We start from the raw sequence: 12687 nt of genomic DNA, 5'->3' as shown, positions 1-12687 counted from the left end.
ATCATAAATGCAAAACACTTGAACTGTGCCATGAATAATTCCAACACTCTGCTGTTTATCTGACCGTTGGAATCTTTGCGGTTTTAAATTACTAATTTTCCAACGCATAAATTGGCATTTAACCAATCGGAGTTGCTGAACCCAAAACCAAATCAGAACCCAAAACCCGAACCTGATTCCGAAATTGTGAACCCAAAACCAAAACCGATTCCCCAAGCGTCGACCCGGGAAATAGTCGAGTCGAAGACAAGCAACCCACTTATCATATTAAACCATGGACAGAAGCCAGGAAGCATTTAGCAAATCTTCACGTCAAAGCCAACAAGCAACCCCCGGCACCTGCAAATGGTTTGGAATGGATTGGGATCTGATGGGTTGGGTTTTGGGCTTCCTGTCTGGGGTGGCACTGGGCGGTATACAACCCAATTAGAAGTACCCGAAAAAGCAGCAGCAGAAGCACCAACAACCGAGTCAGTCAAAACAAAATCAAGATAAAAGCGAAATTCAATCTGTCAAAAATAGATTACAGACCAATTATGTGCTCTTTAAGAGTGCCTTACCCCCACTGTATCCATATGACAGCAGGGAGTGCTTTCCCATCCATCTATGTTTGGCCATCAGGCAGGATTTTTATATCCGAGCACTCGTATGCCAACTTGTTTTTAGGGTCTGCGGCATGTAATTGTGACTGCTGCTCGGCAGGGATGCGATAACCTCGTAAGTTGTGAGTTCCTGTCTCTATTTTTATTTGGGGTTGTCCTGTTGGGCTGAGTTCATTTAATCGACACCAGACAACGAGTGAGTAATTTGCCATTTAATGGCTTGACAAAAGTTTGTCATATCAGAGAAAATGCAAGATGACAAGGCAGGCTCCCTTAACAGCAGGCACTAAAAGAAAATCAAAATTTGGCTTACTAACTAAGGGCTAATTGCAAAGGGATGTACATTTTTCAGAACATCAAAAACTACAATTCAAAAAATATTTTAAGGATACAAAATGTATTTTGATTGCTAACATATTTTTGAATATTTATATAATTTATATTAAATTGCATTTACATTTTGGAAACTTATACCAGGACTAGTTTGGAGCTGTTAAAAATTCACAAAATAAAGTTTTAGGTTTGGTTATTTCCCCAGGTGTACAGTTACCTCTAATCTAAGCATAGCTCCCCATTTTAATTACAATAAACCATTTCCCGCACTCGATTCTCTAATTCCTTGCTTATTGCCTGACCAGCTCATCACCGCTCCCTTGGATCGGAATGGGAAATCACGGCGAAAAGTTAAACAAACATCGCATACTAATCCCGGGGATATACACACTCGACTTGAGGTCCCAAACCAATGTTTTCATATGATATCAGCAGGACTATAAAAGCACACACACACACACACACACCCCTTATCCCTCTCTCTCTCTCTCTCTACCCTCGACTACTTTGTTTCCCGACTGCAGGAGCAATCTCTCCGGTTCCGAGTCCTGCCAAGCAGTTCAACTGATTTGAGACTCTGGAGGGCAGGAGGAAGAGGAGGGGAACGGGCACCGGTTCAATTCTATTCAATGCCTGGCATTCTTTGTGTGTGTAAAGTACCATTTAAGGGTGATAATCGTTCGCCATTTGAGGGTGCAAAATGGAAAAATCATTGAAAGCGAACATCAGCCGGGAAAGGATGAAGGGGAGGAATGAGAGCCAAGATTAAAAGTGCATTTAATAATAGGGCAATGGGTAGTGCGGAGGCAGGTGGCCTTGGGGAAAACGCGACTTACGTGCAACGGCCAAGGGGTATTACACGGGAAACAAAATTAGATCAAAGGCCAATACAAGTTTATATATGAAAATCGTTTGGAATTGATAGAATTTGTTAGCTTTTTATAATTTAAAACTAAATTTAATCAAAAAAACTTCTGAAAGGAACATTTTTAAGACCAAAAAAAGATTTTTACTGTTCAAAAATCTTAAATAGGAAGGAAGTTGCTTTATTTCTAATATTTATCTGCCATATCATTATGCCAAAGTTTAATAAAAGTTAAGTTAAAGATTAATCCAAGATTAGCCTATAACATATTCATTTCTTTCAGTGCACTTTCCCCCGTTAAAGCTCCGAGTGGATTATAATGAACATCCAGTTGAGCTAAATGTCTCAATAGAGCCCGTTAGCCACCCCTTCGTAAAAAACCTAATGATTCAGAATTATTTGATTGCGTGGGCGGTCTGTTGGTGGTTGGAGATTGGGTGTGCCAATGGGTGGTGATGGTTGATGGGCGATGATTCTTTGGGATCGGGATGCGACGCCACCCCAAAAAACGGCAGTTAGCGACATATGTTGCCACATCCGCCGACTGACTTATGTCGCTATAACGTGTAAAGTTGATATAATTCCTGCGGTTGCCAATGTCTCTCGATTTTCCTCAACCCCTCCCCGTGGACACAGTTGCACCCGAAATATATTTCATTTTAAAGTGCAGTGCTCCTGGCTTATCCTGGATGCCCTCTGCTCGATACGTACGGGTGGGTTGCTTTCAATTAATTTGGTCTTTGATAAATCCCAGACACTTCCTGCTTGGCTCTCTACTCTAAATTGGAAAGTAATTAACTTGTATTTGTCAATGATTGTCTTTGAATGATTAATAGCCACAAGTTTGGCCATCAACTCGAAGTGGGAATGCATTTAGCTAAAATTGGCTAATTAGATGTGCATGTGGTGGGGTATCTATCTAACCACATTAAAATTTGACAAATTTAAAATTTAAAATGGTTTAAAGTAGGATCGAATGTATTATATATAGATCTTTGTTACATAATACTCATCAAATTTCTCACCAAGTTTAAGAATTCAAATCCCAGCAGCTTTACTCAGCCATTTCAAAGTACAAAATCTGTCAAAGGAGTTGATTTGGCTGCTGGAAATTTTTATCCCTTTCCATGATTTTTTGATTTTGCGCACTTTTTGATTGATGACAGGCAGGGCCACGCCCACTACCCAATCCCCTAGCTCCCGCTCCCGCTCCCGCCCCCGCATAATCATAAATGAAAGCTATCAAAAGTGTGCGTCTTTTTTTCCCATTGAATAGGCAAAGAAATCAAAAGATATTTGCGCGCCTTTTGGCGCACGGCTTAGACAAAAGGACAATGGCACGAGAGCAAAAAGGGAACAGCTGGGCCGGGACATACATTTTCTTTTTTTTCGGGACACAGCCTTAGCCATAGCCATAGCCGTTCAATTGTTCGCGCTTCAATGGCACTGGCAAATGCAAATTTCTGTGAAAAGGCAAATCCGTTAAACAAAAGCTCGGCACACTCACACTCTCGCACGCACCGGGCGTTTTAGTCTAATGAAACTACGAGTTCCTTCAATGGGAGCAAGGCCAGCGGCGCAGGATGAAGGATTTGCAGAGGGGAAAAGGGATATCAAGGATGTTGTCAATATATAATACTATGTCAATATTGGTATATAAAATAGATTTTATTATACTCATCAGAAGTAGTTTCTTTGATTAAAAAAGTTCTTAGAGTATTTTATTATTTATTATTACAAACTTCATGTAAGTCATTGTCTTATATAAATCCAACCTACTTTTAGATAAAGTATTTATTATTTTGTAACCATTAAATATACCTTAATTTCACCCATTTTCTTCAGGTGTTTTTTTCGAAAAGTGCAGTAGGAGCGTTGCAGGTAAATATGACAAATGCGAGGAGCACTTGCTGTTTGGCGCTGAGGCGTGTGGGAATCTCAAGGCGTCGCCGGCTGCCACTTTTCGCTGTCATTAAGTAAATAGAATGAGACGCCTAGATAGGGCCAATGTAGGCGTTCTGGCCTAAGTGATTAAAACGCCGCACAAGTGCAATTTGTCAAAGGATCTGCAGTAGCTGGAGCCGGAGCTGTAAAAATAACCCAGAGGCATCCTTACCCAATGACAGGCGGCACAGTCGCCCCCGCAGTCCTCAATTGTTCGCCTTTTTTCACGCTAAAGCAACTGAAAAACCACTTTGGCCAAATTGACAACAGGCGGTGATGTGGGGTGGTGGAGATGGAGGTGGGTCGGAAGTCCTGCCTGCTAACAACATTTCGCCCAACAAATAACAGCCTTGACAGCATACCCACAGCCACACCCACACCCACATCCAATTCCAACCAGCGACTCCCGCATGCGTTTAAGACCGCGAGTGCGAATTCTTCACTTCAATGCGCCATGTTCTGGCTTTTTGTTTGTCCTGAAATCCATTAAAAAATGCACAAAGTCGAGCAGGTAGCCCGGAGGCTGTCTCTCTATAAACAATGCAGTTGCCGCATAATGCCGAACAACAAGTCCTGCAAAAAGCCGTTACAGAATGTTAAAAAAAATGGAAATATAAAACTTGGGATTACAGGAAAAGAACAGCCCCTCTATAGCCTTTGGCTTTGGATACACTTTTGTTGTCATTTTCTTGCCCTGCGCTTTGGTAATTCATTTTTCCAGGGACTCCATGTGACTGCGGCCTAGGCAATTGTTTTATGGTTGTAAAATCTACACTAACTTGGGGTATACTGAAATATGGTATAATAATAAGTCATGCGAATGATAGAACAAATGATAAACAAATAGTAAAACAATAAGTTAGGCCATCTTTATTGCCCAAAGTAAGCTGGTACCAAAAGTAAGCTATTTTATTGAGAAGTCCTTCATCATGGATACCTTAAACTTAGACGTTTTTTATATTTTAGATATTTTTATAAGGAAAGTGTATGCTATACCTCACCATTCTCCCAAAACTTGTTCAAGGCCTTGGCTATTTAAAATAATGGCCTTTCCGCGAACTACTCACCATTGTTATTGCTTGCTTTTCCAGAAATATTACGCATACGCCGCGTGTATTAGTTTTAATTAGCATACAGCTTGCAGGTAGTTTTTTCACGTTTTTCCCCATTTTCCGAATGACTTTCAATGCGTTTGTGGTTTGTTTTTTGTGTTTGTGTTGGTGGGCAGCTGGCTTTTGACTGTCATCTGGCTGGGAGGCACATTCCTCAATTAATCAGCAGAAGGCACCCAGAAAAAGATGCGAGCGGCAGGAAAACACGGAGCTAACACAGCTTTTCACTTTGGCATATTGTGAGGCGACACGCCCCGACCAGTTGGTTAATGTTCTCCCCTTTGCCTTTTTTTTTTAAGCCGGAATATAACTCGCGTCTGTGATTTGTGATTTTTTTCTGCAGCAGCGGCCTTGCTTAGATTTTTTGGTGGCGCACTGCAATGCGTCATGGTTGGGCTTCCATGTTCCATGCTTTTTTTATGCGGGCACGAGCAAGCAGCTTACTTTCATCAATGGTATTTTGCCATTTTTCAGCATTTTCGCTGACAGCTTGCCCCACAAAAAGCAAAAAACAGGGGAAAAAAAAGAGTCATGGAAAAGAAAATCGGAGAGCAGACGGAGAGGTGGAAAAACGGCCAACAAATGCCGTAATACGTGCCGTCGGCCATGGCAAAAGAATTGGCCAAAAACTGGTGCTCGGGAAATGGATTTGATTTATGTAGCTGCCGGATCAAGAGCCGAAGGGTGTGGTCCTGGGGACAGACGCCAGGTGAATGCTTTTTTGATAGACTCGAAATGGATACACGTTACAAGATGATAAAGCAGCAGCTCCAGGTACGGATGAAGCCCCTCCACCTGCCCACCACTCCACTCTGCAACCTCCCGAATCTAGCCATCCGAGTGCGCCCACAAATTATTTAGGAAATCTGCCACTCATACAGAGCATTCCATATTCATTTGGCTGCCGGTTCGTTGACATGCCTAGCCAGATAAAAAACATTTTTTCCATAGTATTTTTTATCCCGTTTGGCTCCCAAGCCCCCCTCCAGCATGTATCTGCCTCTGTCCACGGAGATATCTCTGGTTGGACGTTCTCAAATTTGAAATATTTTTTGTATGCTTGACGAACCAATAATAATTTGCATCGCACGGCTTTTAGCCATTTCTATGCCAACAGTTCGAGCTCTGTGAGGTGGACACTTGGAGAAAATAAGAATCTCTCTTGTTAAACATTGCAGATTGAAATTAATATATATTAAAGATATATTTGCATTATTATTATATTAATTGTTTAATATTTTCAAAGATTTTTTAAGCCAATTTGCTTTTGCTTTCAGATATTTCAGAAAGGAAAATTCTACTTTAAGCTATCACTTTTTGATCCAAAAGTTAATATAAAACGAATTTAAAACTAAGTGAAGTATTTAGATTCTCAATGTAGATTTTCTTTATATCTATTTCTGATATCTAGGTCTCAATTTCCAACGTGCAGGCCCAATGTCCTGGCGCACGGGCCTTATGACATGCAATTTTAATGGCATTTTCGACATGTCATACTTTTTACGCTTTGTTTTTTCTTCGGCTTTTGATTACCAATTTCGTTTGATGTGTTTTAGTTACTGGTCTATTTTAATTAACGAGCACATTTAGAAACTGATCCGTGGACTTTCCATACCAATGATTTCACCACACACACACACACTCTGCCACACACCATATATATGTTTCCGCTCATTAGGTATAGTGTGCTAATCCAATCGGACAGTCTGCCCTCGATAGACACGCCGATTGGATGAAAGGATGCGCTGAGGCAGCAGACAATCCTCCTCCCCTCCTACTCCTCCCTCTATTGTAAGTGGGTTACCTTAACCATCAAGTGGCCATTAAGAGCTTAAAACCCGACAAGGGCAACCATGACCATTAGGAGCCAGCAAGTCTGCTATATAATCATCGGCTTTTTGACGCTTCAGACGCGTGGCGATGTTGATGTTAACGTTGTTTTTGCTGCCATTATCGATGTTGTTTGCTGTCATCGGGCTTTAGCTGACACGCCCACTTATTATATTGAAACAATCCAGAATTTCTAGGGCTGCCGAGAGTTCCGCAAAGCGGAAAAACTCAAGTGGAAAATACCGAACGCGGCCCGCCCCTTTATTTTTCATGCACGCGCCCACGAGCGTGCGATAATTATGTTGTTATGCATTTGCGGCACGTGTTGGTGTTGTTGGGAAACAAAATATATACATTCATATGAAGAGGGGTGCGCGGGGATATAGCCGCAAGTATCCATATCCGTATCGACTTCCGCTTGCATAATTGCTACAAATATTTACCCAGATTTGGCTGCAACAAGAGGGTAAATATGCTTTTTGCCGGTTCAAGTGGTACTCGAAGAGGTCTCACTGGAAAGAAAAAGTTCATTGAAGTGGAGGAAAGTGCTATGAAAGTCTCTCTTATAATGAATATATTTTTTAGAATTTTTGCAATATGTTTTAATATTAATGAAATTAAGTTTGTGTTTTATTTTCTAATATTTTACTTTGAAGAGTTGTTTTTCCTCAGTGAACCAGCACCGTGAGAGCCTATCGAGAGCTCTGGAGTTCAAGAGTTCGCGGCCTCTTTCAGGTGAATGTGAATAATCGAGACCTTTTCGGGTCGCTCTTGTTGCTGTTAATTGCACTAATGTGCGTAATTTATAAGGAAGTGAGTGGCGTGCGAAAAGTTTTCGCCCTACTCTCGGTTACTGTGGGATATTTATGGATCGAGGCGAAAACATTTGGCCAGGCAATAATGCTGAAAGTGCCAAGCAGAGACTCGTAAATAGCGCCTCCCACAAATCCCAAGCCCTTGGCCAAAAATAACCCACCCCCATTACAATATCCAATGCCCCTGCCCCCCAAAAAGTTTCGGGATAAAGACCATTCGTGCCACCAACCACTGGCCACACACCCCCAATTCCTGGCTAATAGCAGACAATGCCGCATTGGCCCCCGGGGAGCATACAATTTCAATAAATATTTCACTGCATTAGCCTGGTTCTGAGGGCTTGGCCAAATCCTGGCAGCGCGTAGCTTCAAATTGCTTTTTTGGTTTGGCAATAACGTGCATTAAATGTTTTGGCCATTATCATTTCTGGCCAACATCTCCATTAGCCAAAGCTAGCAGCGCTAAGCCATATGCTGAATCAGTCTGGAAGGAGAATGAGCTAACTATAGGGGAATGGTTTTTATTTGATTTTATTTTTGGAAATTATCTATTCTCTTGTTTTTCGATATTTGAGTTTCAAAATTAACTGGTTTTTTATTTAAAAAAACATTTGGAACCCAATTTGTAATGATTAATATCTTAAATCTTTTAAACAGCCAATTATCTTTGCATAAATAACAAAAGTAGAGAAAAAACTCAGGATAAAAACTATCTAACTATTATCCCTTTTCCTAGACTAAAACTATCTCTATTTTTTCGTTCAAATGCCAGTTACTTAGGAACCCTTTTGAGCCACAAATCGAGAGCGATTCCAGAAACAATGATGGTGGGCAATAGAGAACTGCAATTGTTGCACTCTTTTTGCTTGGAAGCCAACAGGGTAAGAAGACGCACATTGCGAATAGTTGCCTTTTGGCCAACAAAGAAGCACCTTGATTGCCAACGAACACTACCAACTGGGCTCAACTGAAACGAACTAAGGGGAGAGCTTTCTTTCATTTACTGACAATAAATTTTCATTTTCTTGGTAAATCGTTTCGTTGTTGATGCCAGGATATATATGGAATCCTGATGCAGTTGCTTTCCTTTCCTTTGCCTTGCCACCGTCATGGCTTTCCTCTGCTTGGCACATATGCCGCATTTTTGCACCACAACAATTTGGTTGGCACAGCTCATTGTCTTCTTCGGTTGGTGTATTCCCGTAGTAGTAGTAGTGTATGGCCATGTCTATATGGTCCTGGATCCGGCGGCAATTGCAATTGCTCACAAGTTATCCCAAGTGGAAATTGCTCGCTTTGCCACACGTTTTGTTGTTGGTGTCTGGGCTGGCAAATCGCAATAAAACAAAAGTGATTGTCAAGTGAATGCGTTTGTACTCCCACAACACATTCATATATAGAGAGAGCTATATAGACCCTCATCCTACAGATTGTGGTTGATATCCCTCTGGCCGTAAATATGCAATTCATCATGTGCGCTCTGCTGCGTAATTCGGAGTGATTAAAAATGTTATTCATATGCACTTGATTGATGGCTGCAAGGGATTATAATCGACAGATTTGAGCTTGGTTCGGAGTGGGTTTGGTAATTGAAATGTGCTGATATTTCTAGGCCCTATTTTCACGCTTTTTTTTTTTGTATGGTAAATGGTTAATAAACATAATTCCGTTTAGGCAATTCCTTCCGCCGCAAAAGCCACACGCAATTTTCGACCAACACGCAGGTAGTTAATTAAGGGTGTGAACTGGTTGAGTTATGCGTGGACTCCTGGACTTCTGAAGAGACCCCATTTCTCCCCCGACCGTCCTGTCAGGAGTTCGGGCTTAGAGGACGGCCAAATGGGCAGTAAATAATTCATTAGCGGCTTTTAACAATACATTTTTGTTGGCCAAGCTAAATGACCTTTCCGGTCAGCTACTCTTCGTTGCACAGAGAAAAAAGAGAGTTATATTTTGTAGATTAAAATATTTACTTAGTACAGACAGCTTTTAGTTGGTATTTTTATGGATCTTATATCATTCATATCATTATGATAGCATCAAATTGCAAGCAGAACCTTAAACCTTAAACTTTTTTAGGCATTCTTTAAAATCAACCATGAAACACCACCTTCGATCTTTCTTTCTCTCAGTGTACATAACGCTCTTGTATTTTTTAGTTGGGCACTTATTTTAATGAAGCGGCAGCTAATTAGTTGCATCTGCTGTGACCTCTGAACCGGCGGCTTCATTAGAGCTGGAATTCCACGCTTTGTATTTTCTCGCATTGCCGCGATAAGAAATGTGGATAAGAGATTGTTGAACCACCTGCGCATTACAACAAACCATATTGTTGTTCGTTTTTGTTTTTTTTTATTTGGCACATTTTGCAGCGGCTGGCAAATTAAAATGCAATATCTCTTCATCAAGGGGGCTTCCCCTCGTCAAACCAAAAAAAAAAAAAAAAAAAAGAGCAACAGAAGAAACACACACGTTAACCGAGGGCAGGAAATGTGCTATAATTGAAAAATGTGGTAACAAGACGCTCCACCATCGCACCACCGTAGCACCGCACCACCGTGTCGGGCCTAATGAATGCCTCACTTTTTCCGTGTCTTTTTTGGTTTTGCCTGGTTTTTGCATAACACGCGAGGAGTGTGTCAGGTCTTTTAGTAAGACGGCTGATGTTTGGCTCTGGGCGGGGTGATAAATGCTCATCAGGCTTTAAGGCTGCGCTGGCAATTAACTTTTACAATGTTGTTGAAACGTAATCAAGTTGTCAGCAGCGGCAAAAAGCCGACTTGCCTCGCAAATTATACTCCTAATTACGCAAAACTTTTCTCAGCGCGGAAATTCCCTAGGCCACAAGCTGTCAGCAGTCTAAAGACAATACGGCGAAAAGCTGAGGAAAGCGGGTGGTTTGTCTTTTTTTTTTTGGTGATGAAAATCCACTCTCATTGGCTTATCCTGGGGGATCCATTCGACTAATGCCTGTGCCCGGAGTCGCCTCCCTCCAAGTGCTCGATTCAAATGTCTCTCAGTTGTCATAACAAACTTGGGACACTTCCATCAGGCAGGGTCTATAGAGATATACAGAGAGAAATAAAATTATGAAAAATAATTGCAATCAATCATCATAAAGGCGAAGATAAAATTTAAAAAAAATCATGAAATGAAATCATGAAAATCAAACTAGCCACTGTGAATAAAACCTCTTTTATGATAGGCTCGCAACCTCTTTTCCACCTTAGCTTACAATATGCTACATAAATATTATTAGAAATATCTATCTTTTTTAGAGTATTTTTTCTCAATGTGCAATTTTTATTTCCTCCTCCCTTCCCCCCTTCAAACAAAGCTGAAAAGCATTAGCTTTCCCCTTAAGTCTTGAGTTACAGTTGCCGGGAATTGACAATAAGCGGCATAAATTTTAAAATTTTATTTTTATCGCATTGCAATTTTCCTTCGGCCCGCTTTTCATTTTTCCTTACGCTTTTCTTCATCGGCTGTCTGTCTTTATGTCCCTGTGTGTGTGTGTGTGTGTGTGTCTTTCAGAGTGTTTGTGTGCGTTTTAAGCCACATTTAAGATACTTGGCTGGTATTATTGACTTTCGAGTTGATAAAGTGCCATAAATGTCACCCCATTAAAAGCGGGGAGCAGTCGAGGTAAAAGGTAAAGGTAAGTCAAAGGTAAAAATACGCGACGCTCCTGGGGGTTGTTGTTTTTGTTACCGGTTGTCCTGGCTGGCAAATAAAGGGGGAGGGAGATAAATGCGGTTGCTTGCCAGGATAATGCGCCTCAACTCAATTGGGAATTTCAAAAGTAAAGTTGAATTTCATGTTCGGCTGCGGCAATTGTCACAGATGGTTTAATTGAAGTAATTACATACGAAATCCGTCAGGATTTGCCCCTCTCTCTCTCTCGACGCTCTTCGTTTTTATTATTTTATTATATTATTATGATATACTAAGCAGCAGCAGGAGCAGCAGCATCATTATCATAATCCAGCCATTTGGGGCTTTTGCTGGAAAAGGGTTAATTGAGTTGTTTTCCATTGTTTTATCTGCTTTTCCGCCACTTTGCCTTCTTGACTCGTCTAATGAGCTAATGACAACAGCGTGTAATTATTTACCAACAACCGGAAAAGCGAAAAAGGTGAACACGTATTTATCCCACAAACATTTTAAGTGGGTTTTTGGCTATATTTTATATGAGCCTTTCTTTCTGGGAGGGTTTTGGAAAGCCAGTTAAACTGGTTACTGACCTATTAGGGATCATCAACGAAAGCTGTCGAGGTTAGCTAAATATATTTGCCGAACTTATTATTGAACGTAATTTTCCTACGAATTGAGCAAACATTTTAACAGCAATTACTGGTTATTAATATGCTGTTTACCTGTTTATCAATAAATTCGTACATCTGAGCAAACAAATGGATATCCGAGAAGCATATAAGACCGAGCACAGCAGCCGAAACACCAAGCAGTAACTGCATCCCTACTTCCAACTACTAATCCTTTCGATATGATAAAGTTTATCCTTGTTGTAGCGACCTTGGTGGGCGTGGCCCAGGCCATTATTATTATTACTCCCACAAAACCTGTGGAACAGACCACCAAGTGCCAGATCTATTGGAGGAAACATTCCTGGGCTCTCGAAGATTGTGTCTGCCGCGTCTACCAGAATGATTGTTTAATGAGGGAAGAAAATGATAAGCGGGAGAAGGCTGGAAAGACGCGTAAGGATGTTATTTTAAATTATAAAAATGTAAACCATAATATCGATATTCCTTTTCTTGTAGCTCTAATTCCTGTCTCAGAGAAGGTTTGCAAGAAGTTCATCAAGGCCAAATGCCTCCTTGGATGGCCTGTGGTGGCCAAGTTCCCCGTTCCCTCGCCTTGTGGATGCAATGGCAAACCAGGCAGCCTTGAAATCAAAAAGTTCAAGAGCTTGTGTGAACTGCAGAAATACGCAGCCGAGTGCTCGAAACGTAGGTTACTTTTTAAAATCTAGATAATCATTAACTTTTTAATATTAACTTTTTCAGCCTACATCAGCTACTCAAAGTGCTAAAACGTGATGACCAAAGGAACTAAGCCGACTACCTTGAAAGACTTTTGTTATTGTTAAAAATAAAATATATACGAAAATTGCAAATTTTAGCATACTTTTAGCTTAAGCTTGGGTCCTACCAAAACGCCTAGAA

At 40.9% G+C, this 12687-nt stretch overlaps 1 protein-coding gene across 1 annotated transcript; it reads left to right on the top strand.

Annotated features, from left to right (window-relative positions):
- The first annotated feature begins 274 nt into the window (after positions 1 to 274).
- On the top strand, positions 275 to 12554 carry LOC108106109 (salivary glue protein Sgs-5). Its single transcript, XM_017213026.1, has 4 exons — positions 275 to 413; positions 12031 to 12219; positions 12283 to 12471; positions 12529 to 12554. Exons 1-4 carry the CDS (start codon positions 275 to 277, stop codon positions 12552 to 12554), a joined length of 543 nt encoding a protein of 180 aa, XP_017068515.1.
- Positions 12555 to 12687: the final 133 nt, after the last annotated feature.

The sequence above is a fragment of the Drosophila eugracilis genome, unplaced genomic scaffold (genome assembly GCF_018153835.1).
Source record: "Drosophila eugracilis isolate 14026-0451.02 unplaced genomic scaffold, ASM1815383v1 contig_75, whole genome shotgun sequence".
Lineage (NCBI taxonomy): Eukaryota > Metazoa > Arthropoda > Insecta > Diptera > Drosophilidae > Drosophila > Drosophila eugracilis.
This window is presented reverse-complemented; position numbering and strand designations above follow the sequence as displayed.

Bases quoted from the DNA above. Each gene is read 5' to 3' on its own strand.
- LOC108106109 (XM_017213026.1), top strand. From the start codon at position 275: ATGGACAGAAGCCAGGAAGCATTTAGCAAATCTTCACGTCAAAGCCAA. The intron at 414-12,030 runs GTATACAACCCA...TCCTTGTTGTAG, and splicing joins GTCTGGGGTGGCACTGGGCG to CGACCTTGGTGGGCGTGGCC. The intron at 12,220-12,282 runs GTAAGGATGTTA...CTTTTCTTGTAG, and splicing joins GGAGAAGGCTGGAAAGACGC to CTCTAATTCCTGTCTCAGAG.